Source organism: Callospermophilus lateralis, chromosome 9 (assembly GCF_048772815.1).
Source record: "Callospermophilus lateralis isolate mCalLat2 chromosome 9, mCalLat2.hap1, whole genome shotgun sequence".
NCBI classification, from domain to species: domain Eukaryota; kingdom Metazoa; phylum Chordata; class Mammalia; order Rodentia; family Sciuridae; genus Callospermophilus; species Callospermophilus lateralis.
This window is the reverse complement of record NC_135313.1, coordinates 11,338,728-11,361,783: the sequence shown is the minus strand read 5'-3', so window position 1 is coordinate 11,361,783 and position 23,056 is coordinate 11,338,728. Positions and strand designations below refer to the sequence as shown.

General features: G+C 43.2%; 1 protein-coding gene across 1 annotated transcript in view; it reads right to left on the bottom strand.

Moving 5' to 3' along the window:
* Col4a4 (collagen type IV alpha 4 chain) overlaps positions 1-23,056 on the bottom strand; it is a 116,477-nt gene that overhangs the window by 3,008 nt on the left and 90,413 nt on the right. Inside the window, exons 37-44 of the mRNA XM_077110278.1 lie at positions 18,121-18,192; positions 16,582-16,710; positions 16,375-16,488; positions 15,048-15,203; positions 13,150-13,257; positions 12,158-12,166; positions 9,555-9,680; positions 1,866-1,982 (exon numbers count right to left, since the gene is read on the bottom strand). Coding sequence (XP_076966393.1) covers positions 1,866-1,982; positions 9,555-9,680; positions 12,158-12,166; positions 13,150-13,257; positions 15,048-15,203; positions 16,375-16,488; positions 16,582-16,710; positions 18,121-18,192 — 831 coding nt within the window. The remainder of the gene's footprint in view (positions 1-1,865; positions 1,983-9,554; positions 9,681-12,157; positions 12,167-13,149; positions 13,258-15,047; positions 15,204-16,374; positions 16,489-16,581; positions 16,711-18,120; positions 18,193-23,056) is intronic.

Sequence of the window (23,056 nt, the reverse complement as noted above, 5' to 3'; positions counted from 1 at the left end):
ATCCCTGCCCTCCCTGAGCTTAATGCCACTTGAGGAAGAGAAATGACAATAAGCATAACAAAATGGGAAGTTGTAAAGCACCTTAGGAAGTAGTAAGTGCTGGCAAGAAAACAAGAACATTTAAGTGTGGTCTCCCTGCCTTCTCAGACCTGGCTGGGGGCAGGCCTCCTCAAAGTTGGTCTTCATACAAGTGCCAGGCCTCTCTGGCTCCAAAACACTAAAACATTATGGGTTCCATTCTGAGGAGGGGGCTTGGGATCCACACATATGATTTGGGAACACATCTCTCTCTCTCTCTCTCTTTCTCTCTCTCTCTCTCTCTCTCTCTCTGTGTGTGTGTGTGCTGGGGGTTGAGCCACAGGGTGCCTGCCATACCGCTGAGCTACCCCACCACCACCTTTTTTTCCCCCCCAGGCTGGTCTTGAACTTGCAAAGTTCTCTTCTTTTATAAGGGAGTGAGGTGGAAGGAAGGGCTAGTTTTAGAATTCTTGTTGGCAGATGGGAAATAAGCACTCTATAAAAAGCAAGCAAGGTCTGTCCCCTTTGACACCCCAAAGGGGCTGACCTGTGACCAGGCCAACTGGCTCTTTCTAATTGCCAAGAACAAAAGGTGAAGTTAGACTTTGAAATGAAAGGTGTTTTGTTTTTGCTTTAATCAACTTGTTCCTGCAACACTGACAGGCTCTCCCCATCTACACTGTAAACCAGAGATTACTAAGTGGCTGCTTGTGGACTGAATCAGGTCTGCTCGTGTGTTTTGTTTGACCTGTAAAGATTTCACAATTCAAAATTTCATACTTGAAAGAAAAGCATGTTGGATGTGCATTTTTATAGGGAAAAACTGGTCAAAGCTCATCTTCTAGAACCAAGCTCCACTCTGCTGCAGGCGCTGTCCACCCAGCCCTCCTGGCTCATTACTGCTCATTACCAACTAGGTGTGGACTTCCCTTGACAGATGCTCTCCAAAGATAAGATTGTGTCTTAAGTCTTTGGGTCCTCATGCCTGAAATGCTACCTGTTTTTTTTTTTTTTTATCTATTTTTTTCCTTCTGATGTGCTGAATTTGGAACCCAGGGTCTTACATATGCTAGGCAAGTGCTCTACCACTGAGCTACACCCCCATTCCCTGCATTATAGTTCAGATTTATATTCTGAAGAGTCATATCTCCCCTCTTACCTACTCCCCCAGTTCTTTCCTTAAGAGCCCTGTATTCTATATATATGTATCAGTAGCTATTTCAATAAGATCAAGTTCCAGGTGCCGAGGTGTCCGCCTAAAGTCCCACTGGGAGAGGAGAATCGCAAGTTTGAGGCCAGCCTGGGCAACTTAGCAAGACTCTGTCTCAAAAACTAAAAGACTGGGGATGTAGCTCAGAGGTAAAATGCCCCTTGGTTCCATTCCCAGTACCTCCCCACCTACCTACCTATATACATACACACATGGATAAGAAGTAAACTCAAAAAACCACAGGCCAAGCCATACAGCCAGTGACGCAGGTTGGAAACACACTCACTGTGCCCAAGATCCTCAGCAGTCTCTCAAGGGCAATCCCATAGTAAACCAGGCTAATGGGCCCTTCAGGACCTTGAAAACTGAACAGCTGCAATAGCCAAACCATTCATGATGATGTGGAGCAGTCTGGGAGAGTGCTGACAGGATTTATGAACTAGATCTGTTGGATGATTTTGCATCCATTTGAATATGGGAGACGCAGCCACCCCCTTCTCATGTCTCCCTAGTACCTGCTGAGCTGGTTTCTAAGGCAAATACTTCTAAGAATATCCTGTTTGCAAAGCTGCTTGAGAGGACAGAGCATCTTAGGTCCCTAGCATCAGAGAAAAGAGGAGAAACAGAAACTCCTTACCTGGGGCTCCAGGGCAACCAGCCTCTCCAGCATCACCTTTGTGTCCAGGAGGTCCAGGAGGCCCAGGGACACCATCATTGCCCATCCTGCCATCCAGTCCAGGTTCTCCTTTGCACCCTGCAGACAAATTCAAGACAGTGGTAAGAATAGCAGGGCTCCTGGGGCCATTGCCACATGCACGCAGGTGCCAGCCCAGGGCTTCCTTCTTGACTGCGCTGTGCCAGTTCATCTATTCTTCTTGGCTATGAAGCTACAATTATGCCATCTCCACTTTGCAGCTGGGACAAAGGAGTCTCTTCATTAAGTGGATGAGCCTTTAAAGGGCTGGGCCTGACTCAAAGCAGGAGACTAGGAGCCATTGAGAAAGAGCTTTTCCCATTTTCTTCGATATTATTGTATTTTTCCTTTAGGAAAAAAACTTAAACATGTATGGCTTTTATAATTACATATTATCCTTTGGAATGAATTCTTTTAAAGCCTCAATGAAGGGATGAGTGAAATTTAATAGGATTCAGTGGGGGGTTAAGTTAAATTTGGAGCCAGCAATTTTTAAAACAGCTTTTCAATTGAGTGTTTACGATGGGCGAGGTATCAGGCTAATCCCTTCACGTGGATTATCCAAGTCACTCTTCTCAGCAGTCGTAGAACAAGGTATACTCTTATGCCAATAGGTATCACCAGCTAGCCAGGCTGGTGACCTGAGCTGGGTTCACAAAAGCTGGCTACATCAATAACTAAGAAAAAGGCAAAAGAAGCATGCAACATACAGAAAGACCTTTTGCTTGCAGGAATCAGGGTTGGCTCTCGACCTTAGGGGGATCCATTGGAAAGAGAGAGAGAGAGAATGCTTGAAGCCAACCTATTTATTGAGGAAAAAGACATTCGAGAAAGTTCAACCCAAAAAAGGCAAGGGATTAGGTTTCAGGGGGTTGCTTGGTGATGTCCTGTGGCCAGCAGATTGACTGACATCTTGGAAGGCCACACCCATCTCAGGTGCCCTGTGGGATCAAAGACAGAGCAAGTAAAAAGGGCACATACATCGCATAGTCCAGTCAAAGCAGCAACATCTGTCCAGTCCCCTCATGTACTCAAATGTTCATAGCTCACACACACAGCCCATGGCTGGCTTGCAACAAGTAGGGAGACAGGCTCAGGCCATGGAGTCCATCAGGTGTGGTGAGCAGCAAACCTGGCCCCAGGAGGCCAGGTGTAAAGGTTACTGCAACCCTAGCCCCCTCAGAGTCTAGGGACATTCTTAGAGGATGAAAACTTGGAGACCGTTGCAGCAACCATACTCCTAGAGGTGTTAAGTGCCTGGTTACTTCTTTTGTCTAGACATCAATTAATTGGCCAAATCTCCATTTGGTCAGAGTGGCAGACATGGTCATTGTCTTTGGGAAAGTTACTGCTCTAGCTGCCTGAATTACAAGCCCTCTCCAGGCTTCTAGTCTCTACTTCTTGTTTTTTGTTGTTGTTGTTATTGTTATTTTGTTTTCTCTCTCTTTCACAAATTAGCTTATTAGGGACGGATTCATGTCACTCTCCTCCTAAATTGATAATTGATATGTTGAAGACTAACTTGATATGTTGAAGACTAAGGAACAGGGCCTTTGAAAAATTGATTAAGTTAAAATCAGGCTGTTCAGGTGGGGCATAATCCAATCTGACTCATGTCTTTCCAAGAAGAGGAAACTTGGACATACAAAGGGACACTGGGGATGTATGTACCTGGAGTGCACAGAGCAAAGGCCATGTGAGGACATGGAAGACCACCATCTGCCAGCCAAGGAGAGAGGCCTCAGCAGAAACCAAACCCACCAACACCTTGAAGTTGGACTTTCAGCAGCCAGGGCTGTAGTAAAATTCTCTGTTGTTTCAGCTACTCCACCTGTGGCATTTTGTAATGGTGGCCTGAGAAAACCAACATGCCTTAAAACTAACCTTTAATTCCAAGGGGGCTCTCTTCAGTGGATTTGCATCTTGCCTCCTTCCTCTGCTCTCCCATAATGATGTGAGGATGACAAAGCTGAGGATGCCAATCAATCTCTGCAGTTCACTGAGATCCCACCCCCCCATTTAAGAAACTAGTTTTGCCCATTGACTTGGGCCTCAGCCCATCAAATTGATGAATTAAGAAAAGACACAAACCCAAATCCTGTGCCTTAAATCACCATCCCTGTCAAGCAAAGGATGCATGGACACTAACAATAGCAAGAAGATATTCTGTGTATCTGGTCAGTTCTAAGTGCTTTCTCTAATATTTACTCATATAATTAATACCGCCAGCCCTTTTAACAGATGCAGAAACTGCATCGCCGAGAGCTTATGTGGCACAGTACATGTAGTCCAGACCCAGAATCTTCCTTCCTAATCGTTAGTTTGTTCTCCTTTACAATCAGGGCTGCTTATGGGTGATTATGGGTTGCTTATTCATTACCCAGAAAGATATTCATTACCAGTTGTTTATTATGGTGAAAAATGGAAACGCTTCAATTAAAGCAGTTCCTTGAGGTTGGTCCCTGTAGCAGCAGCAGTACCACCTGGGAACTTGTTATGAATAAGGAATCTCAGAGCCCCCTAACAAGCCAGGAGTCCAGGGTGGGGCCTGGCAATCTGTGTTTTCACAAGCTCTCGGGGGATTCAGATGCTCCATCAAGCTTGAGAACCAAAGCCTTAAATATCCCTTGTGACCCTCCGTCCCTGGCTCCAGGTTAAGTTCCACTGTTATGGATTCCCACATTACCCTTTCTTAACACTCCACACAGCTATGCTAATTCAGTGAATCCCTTCATTTTCTGCTAGCCTGTTGCTCTAAAGGGCAGGGCCTGGTTGGATTAATTTGTTTCTTGCAGAGCAGCTGGCACTAAAGCAATCAATAAATAATTCATGAATGTGCTAGTTAAATAAATTATGGCACAATGAAATAATGCAATATTCTGCAGCCACTACAGATAATATTGTAGGAAAATATGTAATGACATAGAAGTAATGGCACATTAAAAAGAGCAGTGTGCAAAAGAATATGCATAGAATAATCTCTTTTTAAAAACGTGCAGAAATGAGACCGGAAAGATATACAGGCAATAAATAGTACCTTTTAAAATGTTTAGTTTCTTTTTTATAAAAACGTGTACAATAAGGATTTCTTTCCTCCTTTTACCAAATAACTACCCCTTTGTCTAATACTACCATCTCCTGTCCCCTACCATACATACCTCTCTCTACAGTTCTCAACATCAGGTGGTTCTGCCCATGCCCACTAGGGGGCGATTGGCAACATCTGGAGACATTTTGGTTGACCGTGTCGAAGGGGTCTGATTCTGACATTTAGGGGGTTAGAAACCCGGATGCTGCTTAGTAACCTATAATGCACAGGATAATGGATTATCTGGCTCCAAATGCCAACACTTGAAAAAACCTCGGCTGAGAAACGATGCTCTACCTTGTAGGTTATGCCCGAGGGTCCTGTATTCATTCCCCAAATATTCATCGAACACTTCCTATGACCCAGGGCTGTGAAGGGTAGCAACAATGAATAAGAAAAAGCCTGCCTTAAAGTTATTGTGGTCTTTAAAGCAGTGGTCAGCAAATCACAGGCCGCGGGTCCCACTGCCAGGAGTGTGCTACGGTGATACTGGACATATGTTCATTCATTCACACGTTGTCTGTGCTTGTATGTCACAGCAGCCAAACTGAGAGGTCACCACATCAGGTGTCTGGCTCCAAAGCCTATGAAACCTACTGTCTGATCTTTACAGGAAATGGTTTTAGCCCCTGGCCTAGGGGGATGGACAGAACAAACAAGCAAATACATATACCTCTGGTGTCACGAATGTGACACTAAGGATTGTAAGTAGAGGACACAGAGAGAAAGGCTTTAGTCTTGAGCCTTGGATTCAGACAGGAAAATCTCGTAAGGAAGGTGACCTTGAGGTTGAGAAGTGAATAGCACCATCCAGATGAAGGGCATTTGGGCAGAAGAAACAGCATGTGCAAAGGCCTAGAGGAAAGTGGGTCATGGCACCTTCAGGACCTAAAGAAGGCATCTGGGGGCATTTGTAATAGACAAATATTGGATTTGTCCCTGGAGGGAATAGGGAGACTCTGGAGAATTCAGAGTAGGGGACTGAGGTGTCAGGTGATTCAGCAGATGTCTTGCTTCCCTTCCTCACGTTCTACCTCCTAGAACCATCTGGAATGTGTGCCCCTCACTGCTTGCATTCTAATACAGCAGCCTGTCTGAGGCTTCCCTCTACCTTCTGTCCCCAGCTGTTCTCCCCACCCTGCACAAGGTGGTTGAGTTGCATTTAGTGAGGACATTCTGATATTTGATATGCTGACATCACGCCTTTGGAGCACCTATTAGAAATAAATTTGAGTGCCCCATGGTGCCTAGACTGCATTTATTTATTCCCCTGGTGATACTAGGGATGGAACTCAGGGCCTCACACATACTAAGCAAGCACTTTTCTTTACCACATACCAGCTCACCTGGGCTGCATTCTGCATGAGGTTAAGGGAGAAAAAAGATGTCATCCTACCCAGGGAAGCAGAGCCTCCCTGGGGAAGGGAACCTCATCTCCCCAGGTATGAGCTGCAGTAACCCTTTCCACTAGCTTGAAAGAGAACATCAGTTCTTTGGGAAGGGCCCCTACATTGAGCTCAGATATTCTCAGAGCCCCTGACAAGATGATTTCAGCATGCAGCCACGGTGCTGTTCTGAAAGGGCTGGGAGGAAACATTGCAGATCAAAGGCATCTGTGAGGAGAAAGCATTAGACCTTCTGGGTGGAGGATCCCTATCAGTTGCCAAGTTATACTCAGCTGTCGCCTGCTTAACCTAGGCAAGAGCGAACCAAAAGTTTGGTTTTTCTCTGCAAGTCCAAGCTCCAGCACCTGGTAATGAAACTGGCTTAGGGAAAGAGAAGGTTTGAAGTAAAACAGGAAGAAACCAGCAATGTCATGGAGTGGGAAGGTGTTTCTTCTAGTGGCAGCTATTTCTACACAACCAGCCAAAAGGGTGGTATACCCCCACCGCCACACACACCTGCAAAATTATCACCTTCAGAAAAGCACAGAAAGCAAGCAACAGGTGCTGCAGGTGACCATGTCACTCAGGGTCGGGCCACTTTAGACACTCAGGATAGACTTGTCTCCTTAGTAACTGGATAGGATGATAGCAAGGAGAGACCAGATGGGAGAGGGGAACCGGAAAATATTGAGGGTGGAGAGGGCTCCTTCATAAACAGGAAGCCAGAAGCTGTCTAAAAGAAGAGGGGCCCAAAAGACAGTAATGACTTCAGAGCAGGCGCATAGTAGGATAAAAAGAGCCCCAGGGGGACTGAGCTATAGGGGAATGCAGTAATTACATTCTGTGGCAGAGAGTTGGCCTTGGGATGTCCCTACTGCCAGCCAGCAGGGTCAAGGACACCAATAAAGAGAGGACATAAGAAGCCAGGGATAGCCCCCTGCAGATGAGCCCTTCTAACCTACATCAGGAGGAATTAGAGAATGCAGGTGATCACACCTGGGCCCACATAGCAAGCAGAGCCTCCTTAGGGAGCTCACAGTTTTTGGAGAGAGAATTTGCATATGCCCAGGATCACTATCAGGTGATAGCACACAGAACTTACCCATCTGATATTTGTTTTTCTCAATTAATATTTTTGATTGTTTTCCAAATCTGCCATGATGGGTGAATCCAACCATCCAACTGGTCTCAATTTTGATGTTGAGGCAAGGAAGTGGTCTCAACCCAGCTTCCAGCCACAGTCAGATGTGGAAAGTTTAAAAGCACTAACAATCAGGCTCCACCTCCTTCCATATGTATTGGTCTTGCATGAGGCTGGGCACCAGTCCCTTTTTAAGCTCCTTCAGTCAACATGGACCTACAACTAAGACTGATTCGCTATGGAAGGTGTTATTATTAGCTGAATCTTTTAAAGACAGCATTTATATAATAAAGCTAGGGTTTCTCAAACTTGAGCTTGTATGCAAATATCCTGGGGATCTTGTTCAAACGAAGATTCTGCTACAGCAGTTCTGGGAGTGGGGTTGAGTTGCTACTATTCCCATACTCAGAGCAAGAATACAGTTGATTCCTAGTTCCCAGGTTAATAGACCAACCTACCCCACTGAGCTCCTATCTCCTTCCTGCTGGACGATTCTGGCTCCTCAAAGCCCAGTCTTTACTTATGTCTCTGCTCCAATGCCAGCTTTTGCTGGGTTTTAGCAGTCCTGCAATCCCCCACATGGATTTAACCTCTCTGTGCCCTCTTCTCCTGTGCCATTGGCCTGCAACTCCATTAAAACACAAATTATAATCTGCCATTGAGTGACGTATGTTCCACTGGCTATTTCTGCCATAAGGCTGGGAGACCCTGGAGGAAGAAATCATCCTATTTATCTTTGAATTGCCCACAATGGCACTGTAGTTTACAAAGTGTAGAGGGAATCTGGAAGTATTTGCTGGATTGAATTTGCTGGACCTCACTGCAGGTCACATCTTCCACTTGTGAGAAGTACTTTTAAAAAAAGTTGTTGCGGGGGGAACCCTAGATATTGGAAACATATGCATAACATATATGTTTGGGTTTTAAAATGAGAGTGTGTGTTACACTGATGGATACAGAGCTTTACCCTGGTTTGAGTGACAGAGAAAAAGACCTTAAGTAAGCACCAACCCAATTCCAGTGTTCCCAGGCTATTAAGGAAAGTCACTACAACTGACACTGAGATTGTGCACAAACACAGAAACAATGCAGCAAATACCAACAACAAAAACCTCTGTTATTTTGAGGAAGGCTCCAGAGATGTTTTGCTTCCACCTGAGAACCACAGAGACTCCCGTTGAGGGGGCACTTCCTGGATGCTTAGGAATCACAAGAAAACTGGTGGTATAAAACTCAGTTCTACTTCTAATTCCTTTGTCCGTGAACCAAGAAGAACCCAAATCACAGCTGGGTAGAGGGGAAACAAGAGAGGGACTGGCCTTCTAATAATCTGCACACAGGTTTTCTGAACTCATGGGCACTGCCAACTGGTCTCAAGAAAGCCGTGACTTCTAGATGCCCAGCCTCAGACTGCCTGATCTCTTTGTAAATTACTCATCATGGAGGGGATATGTGAGAAGAAAATAAACCACTTGGAGAATGCTGTTCACAGAATCGTTCAGTTTAAATACCCATAATGATCCTGCTGCCTTGACAATGCTCACACCAGGTACAGTTAGGTTGAGTGAATAATGCAGTCATTGCACAAAGTCAGAGCAACCCTCCCTCACCCTAGCCTTCTTCTAAGTGACCCATCTTCTCTCCCTTCTTGAAGGCTCCGTTTCTGCTCCACCAAAGCCCAACTCAATTGCTTTTCACTTAAAACCAAGTCAATAGCTATTCAAGGTGATTGATAGGGCATCCCCTAGGCATTTAGGATGCTGTCATGCCAAGGGGTTTCCAAACTCTGCATCCAGAGCTAGCCAACTATAAAGGATTTAAGTAGGAGCTCAACACTTCTCAGAGGTATGCGGATCTAGTAGTGCATGATTAAATCTTTAGATCTATGTGGAAATAAATAAGGAAATTTTCACTTTTACTAGTGGTTTAGGCTCCATACAAAAAGCTATACAATAAAACACCTAGGCTTTCATTTCAGCAATATGTGATGCAAATAACAAATAGAGTAAGGCTCATACCTCGTCCTGGGGGGCCTCTCTGTCCTGGGAGCCCCACAGCTCCTTCTGGTCCTCTTGTGCCTGGCACTCCAGGAAGCCCTGGGATCCGGGGACAGGCATCCATATCTGCAGGTGGCCCTGGTTCACCTGGAATTGGAATCACCCCCTGTGTGACGGGTTCAATGTTGATGAACAAGATCCTTCTGCACTCTCTAGCTAAGAAGAGGTTTCTGACACTACCCTGAAATGTCAACAAGAACCTCCAACAGTCTGGTGCCCATTCCATGAAGGCAAGAGCTTGTCTTGTTCACTGCAGGGACACACAGAAAACTTCCAGAAAAGTGTTTGTGGCATAAGTTACTGACTTGTTGTAACTGGTGAATGGGACATTGGAGGAAGCAGGAGCACAGTTGGCTGAGACAATGATAATTTGATGATCTTTATAGGATTTCTAATCTTTGGGCGATTTTAAAAAAATGGGGTGCTAATCACAGGTGGCATTCCAAGAGGGACTTGTGGGTCCCTAAAGTTCCATTTATTGTGTCCTTAATTCATTACTGTATTAGTAGTCAAGTAGATTTTCCTAGTGTCCCTTACTAAATTTCAGGATTGCTAAGGGCTCTAACACGGTGACTTTCAACCTTGAAAGAATTTTGGAATAAGCTGGGAGAACTCTAAAAATATTCTGAAGCCAGGATGTAACCTTCACAATGTCCTTAATTTGGCTGCACAAAAAAATCCAGATGGAGCGCTTTTCAAAAGACCCTTAATCTAGACTTGTGTGTTCTAGGGTGAAACCTGGCGTTTGTATGTTTTTAACCACCCCAGGTGACTCCAACGTCAGCCAGGCCTGAGAAGCACTATTATAAAGCTTAGTTCTGACTTCAGCACCTCAGAGTCATCTGGCAAATTTGTTCACCAGAGTTTCTGAGTGGAGGTCTGAGGTGGGGTCTGGCATCTGCATTTCTAACATCTTCCCAGGTGAGGTGAATGATGTTGTTGACCTGGGAATCTTACTGAAGAGCTGATGTTTTAAAATTCTTGGTTACACTTACAACTTCAAGACATTTTTTTCTCCTAAAACTTCATTCACTTGCCCTGCAAACATCCCACAAGGGATAGGAAATAACACTGAGCAAAAAGTAGCAGCCAACACCTACCGAACACTCTCAGGCACCAGGCCTGCACTAAGTGCTTCGCTGCTAGATTCCCTCAATAGCAACATGTGGTGCTACTGTTATTAGAATGTCATAGGTAAGAAAACTTGGTGAATAACTTATGATCACACCACTAACAAGTTGAAGAGTCAACCACATGTCATACAGCTTCAAGAACTCTTAATATCTGTGTGATGAATTCTAAGAAATGAATGCTTAATAACACACCAGTTGATTAGCTATAGTTTCTTAAAATTCATCCAAATGTGCATCATAATTTTAATAATAGCTGAAAAAGATACAAGAAAATTCTAGCACAATGTGGCCACCCTCCCAAGCTCTGGTCTGCACAATTCTTAATGTACTGTATAAATTGCACTTGAACTCTACAGACTCTTTGGAATGTAACCCTTTATAAATTATGGTATGAAGCCACAGGCAACACAGGGAAAGATATATTTTCACAATCTGTCTAGTTTAATGTAAAACTTGGCTTTTCCACTATAAGTGATTTGGGGAAGATGCATGGGAACATTTCTGATTTTCCCTGAATCATCTTGGGCCTTTCATGGGTGGATGGGGGAAGGAGACTTGGCTGGTATTTTAGATTTAGAATTTTGATGTTATCTTCTAATGAATTTCTACATACAATCACCACACAGAGAGAACTGAAATGAAAAACCCATTAAATGTATGGCTATGATTTTTAAATATTAGCATTTAAAATAGCAAGATTTAAATATTATTTTACTTTGCTTTTTACTTTTTAATAAACCAGATGCTGAAAGAAAGGGACCAAGGTGTCTCTTCTAAGGACCCTAAAAATAATATATAGCATCTGTATTCAGGGCGATTTTCATTAGGGTTTATAACGGATGCCTGGAAAGAGTAAATGCAAACATTCACGATTTTTCTTTTTTTCTTTTGAGAAACACTTTGTCTTCTCTTTGAAAGTGCCAGACTCTCTTACACATAAATACACTTTATTTTTATGTCATAAATGAATACTTTCTTTGTAACACAAAGAAGTGTGGTTCTTGAAAAGGGACTCCAGGGTATGACAGGAAAGGCTTGTCACAGTACCTCATTGGCTGGCAAGGGCGCGTCTTTTTATAATGTCCACACTACTTATTTTAGGGATGTTCTGTACATTTATATTGTAAAATCCAGAAAAGAAACTTACATAAGCACGTGCTTTGGAATTTGAGGGAGGGAGCACTCATACTTGGTGCCCCGTGGAAAACAATACAAGCAGAGCATGTGACATTGCCTTGGCCACCACAGGGCTAGAGGCATTAGGATGCTCTAATGCGAGGTCACTATGTCTGCAACAGGGAAGCAAAGCATTGAACCCTGACAGAGTTACAGCACCCCTCCATAACAATGGATCAGCTTGTTTCACAAATACAGCAAAATGACAGAGAAAGCAGACTGAGGAGAAATGATCAATTGCACAGCCGTGCTTACCTCTGCGACCTGGAGGGATACGAAGCCCAAAACGAGGCCGCGCGAAGATTTTCACATGGTGGAAAGAGATTTTAAATTTGTGAATTAGGACAAAAATGACAAAGATTGTTTGAGAACATAAATAATAATTTGGGACAGCATCAATGACAAGCAGAGTGACAGCACCTTATTTACATGAAAATGTCCACATCAATGTGACTGACAGGAGTAGCTATGATTCTGTACTAATGGAGTTTTCATCTCTAGAAAGACTTGAAATGCAACTCTCTGGAGAAATATAAAATTCTGGTTGATTTCTTACGGCAAGTGTGCCCTGAATTAATGTGGATAGGAATTCTCTCCATTTAAAAACCTTTTGAAAATTCTGTACTAATTTGCCAAATTTCATAGGCTATGCACAGAAAGGGAATATAAAAATAAACCAAGTGCAAGTTCACCATCTTTGTACTAAGATGCCCTTTATCTGTTCTCTAGAGTGCCTTTTTTTGGAGATTGAAGAATGTTATGAGTTACCACTACATTGCTTGATCTTGACCCAGACTCTTGAAAGACATTACTCCTGCCAGCTTCACAGACACACATCTGTTTCACTCTATAGAGTTAAATTAAATAGCCTTTAACCTTCAAAGGAACTAATGCACTTTATAGGAAGTAGTTAAATAGAACACCGGGTGAAACCCATGGAAATTCATGGAAAGGTAGTGAATATACGATTCCAACAAACAGTAATCAAATCCATCTTTGCCTTTTGTGAGAAGGAGCATATGTACGCTTAGAAGTAGTGTATATAACAACATCTCTTAATTTTTGAACTCACTCATTTTGATTAAAAAGATTAGTCTATCAAACATGAGTCTTCATGATACAGCCTGAGAATAGTGTGTTTTTTTATATCAGAAGGGCTTAATTTCAGAATAGTTAACTGCTTTCTGAATGATGACTGTCAGTACAGTTTAGGTGGCTCAAGGGATGGCCATGCATGAGAGGCTTACCTGGAGGACCTGTGGGCCCTTTTCTACCTGGAGGTCCAGGTAAACCCTTCTCTCCAGGTGGCCCCAGAAGACCAGGTGGCCCTGGAGGCCCTGGAAACCCCATTGGTCCTAAAATAAATATAAACATGAGGGCACTGGAATGAAGCAATATGAAGACAATGACATTTGATCGACTTCAGACACCCACTCCAAGAAAGGGTCCCAGAGTAGAGATCAGCCTCATGTCTGTCCATAGGACAGCCAAGAGCTGCCTGTCTGAAGGGAACACAGTGGTCAGTGAGAGGGATGAAGGAGGACATGTCCACGACCAAGATGAAACTGAAGGAGAATGAGAAGCCTGTGACCCTGAACTTTACCTGGTGTCAGTCAGATGATGGAACCCAGGGAGAAAAGGGAAAGAGGTTTGATGTTGAGGAGCCAGGTGCCCCCAGCTGGGATCCTATCTCCCTCTTGACACTTTCTTAATTCTGGAACCTCCAATGGCTCAATTCTTCCCCTTCCATCGAGTCCTCTTGTTTCTTAGATTTCAGGGCAGGCCCTATCTCCTCAGAGAGGCCCTCTCTGGAATCCCAGCCAAAGCCCAGCAGTTCCCTCTGGGCTCCTGGTTCTGAGCACTGAGCCTGATTATGGAGCTGTGAATGTCCGTCCTCCATTGGGAAACAGCACTGAATGAGAGTGGGCTGTTTAAATCTGTGACTGCTGCATTCCTGTGGTGTCTAAAACATGCTGATGAAACGGAATATTTCCCACTGCACACGTGGTTAAAGGTAAACTGAAGGAGTCCCCGATCTTCTCCACAATAGAGCTCTGTCTGCCCCATGCCCTCTGGGAAGGAAGTGAAGAAGCACACTTGCTGCTTCCACCGATACTCCTAATTCCCTGCAGATCCTTGGGCTGGTCACCATGATCTACGTGGCCTGCTGTTTCCCTGGGCTAGAGTTTATGTCCAGGTGGAGATTCATTCTGTAGAGTAATAGCTGGGGAAGAAGAGTGTCAGCCAGCCCCCCTCCTCTTTCTTCTGCATGATTAGAACATGTCTGTCCAATTCTGATGTCCAATAATTGGAAACCCACATACTTGCAGATAAGAGCCACATCATCTGAAATTGATTTTATTGCTAATACAGATGAAGAGGGTTGCTGTATAGATGTGTACTGCACAATTTCACAGGTGCCATTTGCACTACCCTCATGGTGGTTTTGATCTCCCCTCTGCCCTAATCTTTGCCATGCTTCACATTTGTGTCAGAAATAAGGCAAGGTGCTAGCTATTGGGTCCCTTGGCCAACATGAGTAGATGCTCTTCTGATATCAGGCTTCATTATTTATGCAATAAAGGAGTTAAAATGTATAATCATTCGTGGTCCTTTTTCAACAAAAAAAAAGTTCTATGAACTTAGTAGTTCTCTGAAATTTTCATAAAAGTAACTAACCACATATAGGTGCTGTCTGTGCTGTCTGCTGAGCATTTGAAATATGGCCAGTCCAAACTGGGTTATGCTAAATGTGTAAAATACACAACAGACTTCAAAGGCAGGAACAGCAGCTTCATGCAGAAAATAACTAGGTTTGCACAATCAACTGTGTTATCTCATTGATAATTTCATACTGAATTCATGATTATAAATACTTTAAATTATGCCTGTGACTTACATTATATTCCCATTGCTTGGTTATGGTCTAGGAGTGACTAAAGAGAAACTTGTATTTTTTATTTTTACATGTCCAAATTGTACCCAAACTTGGAGACTTTGGGGGGAAGTAAGGACATTTTTGAAATATACTCCCTGTTTCCACAAGAAATAGGAATGACACCATGGAAGGATGATACCCCAGACCCTCAAGACTAAGAGATGGAAACCCTTCACATACCACTGAAGGAACAGCTTGTATTCATACCTTTTTGGCCATCTTTTCCATCACATCCTGGAACACCCTGGCACCCTGGAGGGCCTGGGGGACCTGGTAGTCCCGGTGGCCCTGGTAGACCACAGTCACCTGGTTCCCCTCTCAGGCAGTCAACACTCCCAGGAGGCCCTGGAGGCCCGGGTGCTCCTGACCACAGGAAGAAGGCAAAAATGTTTCAAAGACAAAGGTGGCTACCTGAAAACTTAAGAAAAGTAATCTAATGATTTGCAAGCAAGGGATACGGGGGTTAGAAGAATAAGAAAGTCAATATTTTGTCAGAAATGAAATGCAGATTGTGTCTCTTGGAACGCAAGCTGAGAAATGGTGTAGATAATGGGTTAGTAACTGTCAGACAAAATGAAACTAAGCAAAATCTTCTTCCCTTTCAAGGCCATTCCTTTTGGAAATATCATTTTATGGACTTTGTATTATTATCTCACTACTTTAATTGGATGGATGGATGGATGGATGGAAGAATAGGTGAGTAGGTGGATGGATGGATGGATGGATGGATGGATGGATGGACTGGCAGACAGGTGAATAGATAGGCTTTTGACAAAATATCACATCAATTGATACAAAATGAATATTCAAATTATAATCCTATTTGAAAATTAGTGTCTGCAAATAAGAAAAAAATCAACCCAAATTCTTTCTCCACTTTGTTTCTATATTTCTTAGCAGTTTTTCTTGCTTTTATTTTTATCAGCACACAGTGCCACCTTCACTAAATCCTAAAGATTCCAAGATGGCGGATCTGTGTGTAGATTAGCTCTAGCCGGGAGTATGAATGTGGCTGTCCGCACTGGGCAAGCCATGATACTGAGCCAACCAACTTTGTCAGTTAATAATAACTTCCAAAGGCTTACACTGCCCGAGCTCATCCCTGTTAAATGGCGAGAGGAACAATATGCACTGTTAGATGCCCATAAGGAAACATTTCTGGGTGTACAAGAGGCCAGGGTCCTGCCATTCTGGGCCAATGGACAGGTGGTAGAAACCAACAAGGAGCATGTATTTCCCTCCTACTGGGCACTTCTGAAGACTCATGGGCAGCATCATGCTAGTAATGAGAAATGCTTACGCTGCATCAGGTTGTGCCTGGGCAGAGGTGCTTGATAGGACTGACACAGAAGAGTGATGGGACTACATTCTGGGCCTGAATAAGTCCAATATCCACAATCCCTCCCAACTAGGTCCCAACTGATCGGACTGCCTAGGTGCTTGTGCTCTGCCATTCTCTCATCCTAGAGCCCTGCTGAGCTGGTTGCATCTAATGAAGGGAGAATCCCCATCCTTCACCATGATGCTGTCATACCTCTTGCACCATCAGGGCCATGAGGTCCCTGATCTCCAGGTGGACCTGGGTCAGGAATGTCACCCTTAGGAGGTCTTCCTGGAACGCCTGCTGGACCAGGTGGTCCGGGTCTCCCTGCATAAGTACATGTTTACACATTAGCCTCATTGTATTTGAAAGGTTTTGAATTAATGACTTAAAAAGGGACCAAAACATGCTGCTTCTTACCTGGGGGACCTGGGGGACCTTTTTCACCAAAAAGGCCAGGAGGAGAAATTCCTGGGCTTCCAGGGTCTCCTGTCTCCCCTTTTAGCCCAGGGAGTCCCACTGGACCGGGTGGGCCCATTTCATGTAAACCTTAATAGGGAAAACAGCATGAATATGTCCTGATCTTACTTGTCCTTGTTATGGTACTTGACAAGGAACCATTTCCTAAAAGTGGCTGGTTCTGCAGAGATCCAACCTCTGGCTACAATGGTACTTCTAAATGATGACCTGGATCATCATTTTCTCTAATGACCCAACACACTGGTCAACCACAAATTTGATTTCTTTTATGGTTATTTCCCAGATTAAAAAAAAATAGGTGAGTGAGAATACTAACCTTCCAACCTTTACAAAGGACAAAGCAAAACCAAATGAGGTGCGATAATAAGTAATTATGGGGCTGGGGTTTTATCTCAGTGGTAGAGTGCTTGCTTAGCATGTGTGAGGCACTGGGTTCAATTCTCAGCACCACATATAAATAAATAAAATAAAGATCCATTGACAACTAAAATAAATAAATAAATAAATATGGATAAACTTCTTTGAAATTTGAGTGGAAGGTGACATCTAATGAGAACTATGGTAGTATGGAGTTTCTCAGTGAGAAGGGAGCACATCACTGGTTTCCTGGAAGAGACATAGATCTAATCAGGCTATTTGGAAGAGCCACTAAATGAACACCAAGTGGCATAAATCGCTTTTCTTTTTTCTCTGTTTTTAAATATATTTTTAATTGTTGGTGAACCTTTATTTTGTTTATTTATATGCAATGTGGATAATCAAATCCAGCGCCTCACACATGCTAGGTAAGTGCTCTAACACTGAGCCTCAATCCTGCCCTTAAACTACTTTTCAATGTTCACAATTAATAAAGGTGTTGTACACCTAGCAGCACAAGTCACCTGTCTCTCAAATCTACATGCTGAGTTACAGTTTCAATTATACTTTTTTTCTGAGAAACTGACACAACCAATGTGTATGATATGAGAGGAACAATCTAAAACACAGCTGTTGAACATCAGCCTCTCTGTGATATCCAAAATAACAGCAAATAGTTCAGGTAATGTTTTTTGTTTGTTTGTTTGATTCTTTGTTTTAGTCATGGCAGTAAAGGAATGTTAAAAGTGCTAATTAGATCCACATGACTGTATGAGACACTGCTGGAGTTAAAATTATATAATTTTTTTTAAAAGCTCAGACTTTGTTATTCACAGTACTTTGCAATCAGCCGCACGTAGGCAGTTATTTTTAGTGGAGAGACAAAATAGGACCAACACAAGGCATTACTAACCTTCTTTCTTAAGTATATTTTCTTAAATGTCCTTTTATATGTCATCCTCAGCACTAGAAATAGCTCTCATACTGTGTCTCTCAGCTATAGCAGATTTTCAGTTTCACTCCCAAATCTTGTGGAGTGAGAAACTACCCAGGAGGGTTCCACTTAATCTCATGGCCACCCACAGAAGCTCAGTTTCCTGAAGATGGTTTTTTTAATCTTACCTGAGGCACCTTTGCTTCCTTTCTGACCCTTTAAACCATGCAAGCCGTCCAGGCCAGGAGACCCCGAAGGACCTGAAAAACACACCAGCCCTGTGTACGGAAGGCAAGAGCAGCCCCTAATACCAACCTTAGTCACTGCCCCAACACTGCCTAGCAGAGGGCATGCCATAGAGCAAGGTGGACATCTCACACTCTGGAGGTCATTATCAGGGTAGGACTCCTCCGGGCGATGGTTACTAACACATTCATTTGCAGGTTTATAACACAACAGCTTAACATGTTTCCTTGGGTTTAAGGCACCCTGTCAGGTTATAACCATTCAGCTGCAGTCCAGAATTACTGGCTCTTGGTGTAGGAAGTAATCTTTGAGTTAATGACAACAAAATCATTCTAAAGGAGGAAAGAGACTGGATGGGAGCCAATACATGCCTCCTACCTCCAGGGCTTGGCCTTTCCAACCAGGATCCAAAGGTCCTCCTGCCCAGTCATGCTACAGGGCATCTGGCCACTGTGGGACAATGGGGCATATGCGTCCTCCCTGGCTTTATTTTAAGCATTGCTGCTGTGGAGCAACAGGCCTGCAGGTCAGATTTGTCTGTAGCTTTTTTTTTTTTTTTTTGCAACCAGTTCTTTCAAAACCATTCTGATTCCTTTTTACAACAACCAAATTTATTTCATGATGATCATCAAAATCTCCAGGCTCTGTAATTAGACATTATCCCAGAGAACCTTCTGTCGGGCATCCGTACAATCCTCACAGCAGAATCTATCAGCCAAGCTTCACTTCAGCCATCACTGAGCGCTTCCAATGGACGAGTTTTCCTTAAGATTTTCCACCAACACAGTTTGAGTGTGTTTGACCTCTCCCAGATGGGTATCTTTTCAAATGCAAGTTTCCTAATTGCCCAGCATAGAGTTGGAAGAGGAAAAAGAAAGGGCAGAAAGGATGGAGAAGAAAAGTGAGAGGAAGGGCAAGTGACCAGTACCACAGAGCACTTCCCCAGGGCTGAGCCCCGCCGAATGCCATCCCTCATGTCTTACCCGACTGATGACTGGAAAGACAGGCTTCTCCTCAGGGCCTGGCCACATCTGGTCACCTGCCTATTCCATTGGTGGAGCTTCCATCCATTTTCTCCCCATCCTGTTCTTTCTCACCCAATACTAAGCAACTCCACATAGAACCAGCCATTCACTTAGTATAGAGAACTCATCTCTCAAATTTGGAACAATAACACCCCTCAGTTTATATAACTGAACATACACAAGCACCATCGCCTCCACCTGTGAACCTACATGGGGTGCCCTGATCAACTACACCTGTGCAGTGCTGTAGGATTGTCTCCCCACCTAAGGGTCAATCAGGGTGTAAGGCCAGGTCCTAGACTTAGTATATTTTCTGGCACACAGTAGGTGTTCATAAGTGTTTGTTGAATGACTGCATTAATGAGAAAATGTGGACCAAGGAGGTCAAGGGATCGAACAGGTGAGAGTAAACCATATTTTTAAAAGGTGGCCTAGACTTTCTATTGGCTTGTCACTTCTTTCTTTGATACATTTATAGGATATGTATGGTTTGGAGATCCTGGAGGAATCCATTTGTACGTACATAAGTTGAGTGCTGATTATTATCTGTCCATTAAAGCAGGCCCTCCCTCTGAGGACTTCTTACTGGAGAGTGGCAGAGTTAGCCCCTCCTTTCTATTTATCCCAGTACTTGAAACAGACAGTTGTTTTTCTCTTTTTAAGATCTCAACGTTAGATGGATTCAAGTGAGTTATATTCTCTTGCACCGAAAAAATGGGAATGTATCTTTATTTTCCCTGGATCTCTTATTCCTAACCATTTTTAACCAGCTCTGGCTTAGTTTATTTTCCAATCCTCTTTCCTCTTTTATGAGCCAATATTTCAAGTTTGCACCAAAAGAACACAATGACCTTCTTCATCCGCCAAATCTGGATATTTACTGCAATCTATCTGAAATGATAATAAATTTTTTGAGACCACTTTGCTATTTCCATGTGTTTTGATCTCCAGCTTTCGCCACTGAGATTGATGGCTTGGGGGACTTGGCTAAGGGTGGAATGTCCCAGCCTCTGCCAACTCTCCATTGTCACATCAACACATCCAGATCCCACGTTGTCACAGCCCAGCCCCTTGCCATTGTTGAACTGGCCGACCCTTATCTGACCTAATGTTATCTTTCTAAATTGAATGCAGCTACATCTGGGTAGGGTTTTAAGGGTAATTTTTCCTTTTGACTGAAAGCTTTTTATCCATCCCATCTCTAAATCAGAAAGTTGTTCATGCATAAAATATATACAGTGCAGATGAGAGGCAATTAGGCTAACAAAGCACATTCCTGGGTAATGAGGAATTTTTATTCACCTCTCTGATCGTCCTATCCTTCTGCTTAACAGCCATCATTTAAGGCTGCATTGAGCTGCACTCACTATACAGGGTGCTCTTCCTCTAGCCAGTAAATCTCATCTCCGCTCTAGCACAGTTGGCCACCCATCTGTCCTAGCCAGCCCACTCTTTGTGACTGGATTCCCACTCTCAGGTTATATTTTTGTTCTCAAGCCTGAAAAGCCTGCACCCCAGGAGCCTTCTACTGGTTTACATTTTTAATAGGGTGTCCAACATTTCCCTGCTAGCCTGGGACTTTCCTCAGGGTAGTACCAGACGTTCCATACCCTAACATAACCCTCCAATCCCAGGCACAAAGGGAGAGCTGGCCACCCAGCTGATGGGAAGGAGGGAATTTCATGACTATGGGTAATGACTGAAGAAACTTGAATACGCTTATCAAAAATAATACTGCAATGAGATTTAAAAAAAAAAATTTAAAGAAATTCATCAAATGTAGGAATGTCTTCTGAGGACACAGATAAAGTTTCCTACTGCACCGAGCTTCAGCAACCAAATGTGTCTCATGACATACTGATGGGAAGGTGGGAAGCAAGAGAGAAATAATACCTGTTGTGACAGAACAAACAGGCAATGACATCGGTGTGGTGAGTGCTGCAGGTGTGGGCAGGAGGGTAACAATCTAGCTGTAAAAAGGAGGGACATTTCTACCCCCAAGGCACATAGTATTGCTTTCCTGACAAAGGACACTTCAGAGTGCTTTTTAAAAGTGAAATGCATTTACTTGCCACAAGTCAGAATATCCAATCCACACTCTTTATAATGTTGTTAGTCTACAAATAATTCTCTTTAGGTTTCCATCATGACAACTTTACATTCATACCCCATCCCAGAATGGGGTGTTTTAGAGGGAATATGTACTCAAAAATTTAAATCTCGGAATCAAGCCACTTTTAGCATATGCTTAAGTTAAAGTTTAAATCTGATTGAACACAAGCAGGACTCCGAATCCATATGGCCTGTTCTAGCAGAGCAAACAACTTTGAGTTCAGCAGCTGGTTTGTTCAAACAAGATAATCAGTCCCCCTGACTTATTTAGAACATACTTCAAATATTTAGTTTCTCAGTTCAAAGTGTTTCTGCCGGAGTGTGGTTCATTTTGATATCAGCGTGATCGACTGCAACTGTGGGTTTGCACTGTAGCTGTTTTAACCTTTAGGAATGTATTTCACTGCTTTGTTTTGTTTAGACGATGGATCCCTGGGCTGTCAGCAGTGAAACAGTGTCACTACATGGCCAGGAAGCACCACTGCAGCTGCTCCCGTCACCCCCTCACTGTCTCCTCTAACAGACTCGCCGATTTACGATGCAATCAGAGATTACTTCTCATGAAGATTTGTTATGGATCAATTCATCAGCTATTTGTCTTTTAGTGACATGTCATGTTGAGTTGTGTGATAAATGCAAACTAAATCAAGGTAAAAAAAGAATCAACAACAGTAGCATGAGTCTTGTCATTTTGGTGACACTGGGTATATATTATGAGAGTAGGAAGGAGTGGGAATTTGGTAGAAGTGGTTAATAATGGGAAGTGTTTTCTTTCTTTCTTTCTTTTACCAACTTCTTTACAGACATAAACACAAAAATAATCAAGGAATACCCCATAAGGGCTGTAGGGGACAGGAGGGGGCATGAGGTAGAAAAGATGGTGAAATCAGACAGACATGATTACCCCAAGTACATGTATGAAGACACGAAGGGTGGGACTCTACCTTGTGTACCACCAGAGAAATGAGAAGTGGTGCTCCATTTGTGTACTATGAATTGAAATGCATTCTGTGACATGTATAACAAATTAGAATAAATTAATAAACAGTATTATCATTTTGTTTGAAACCCTAAATTCCTCACCAATCTCTGGACCTCCCATTACTGAAAATGTCAACGAAGAGGCAGAAGAGTGTCAAGTTGTCCAGTGACAAGCCTTCCTTGTCAATTTATTTTGCCATGTGGAAATACACAACTTGTACCAATGCATCAAAATAGCTTCCTTGTGCAGTCTTGCCCCAGGGAATACATACCACACTACCACTCGCTGAAAATTTGGAATTATTTGGAAGCTATTCCATAAATGAAGAGGAGAAAGGATGGAAGAACAGAATTTGGATTTTCAAAACAATAAAATGGTTAATCTTAGAACTGGTGGTTTCCACTTTCCTGAGAGGAGGCCCTTTCTACTTTACTAACATTCAGTGTATGTGTGAGTCAGTGAGCAGAAGGCAGGTGGGAGAGGAGCTGGAGGAGACCCAAAGCTTCCCCACAGGAAGTCAGCAGGTAAAGCTCTGACCTGCAACCTCACTGCTACTAACTCAGGGGCAGAGTCTTGGGTTTGTCTATTTGTTTACTCATACTGCCAACCAAATACTTTTTTAAAAAATAGGTCTCTACTGGGTACCAAGAATATAAAAAAAGGTCTTGCTTTTAAAAAATCATCTATTTGGTAAGAAAAGCCTCTAAGCAAACAAATGAATACAATGTATATTTAGTGTTGTAATGGATACAACACTAA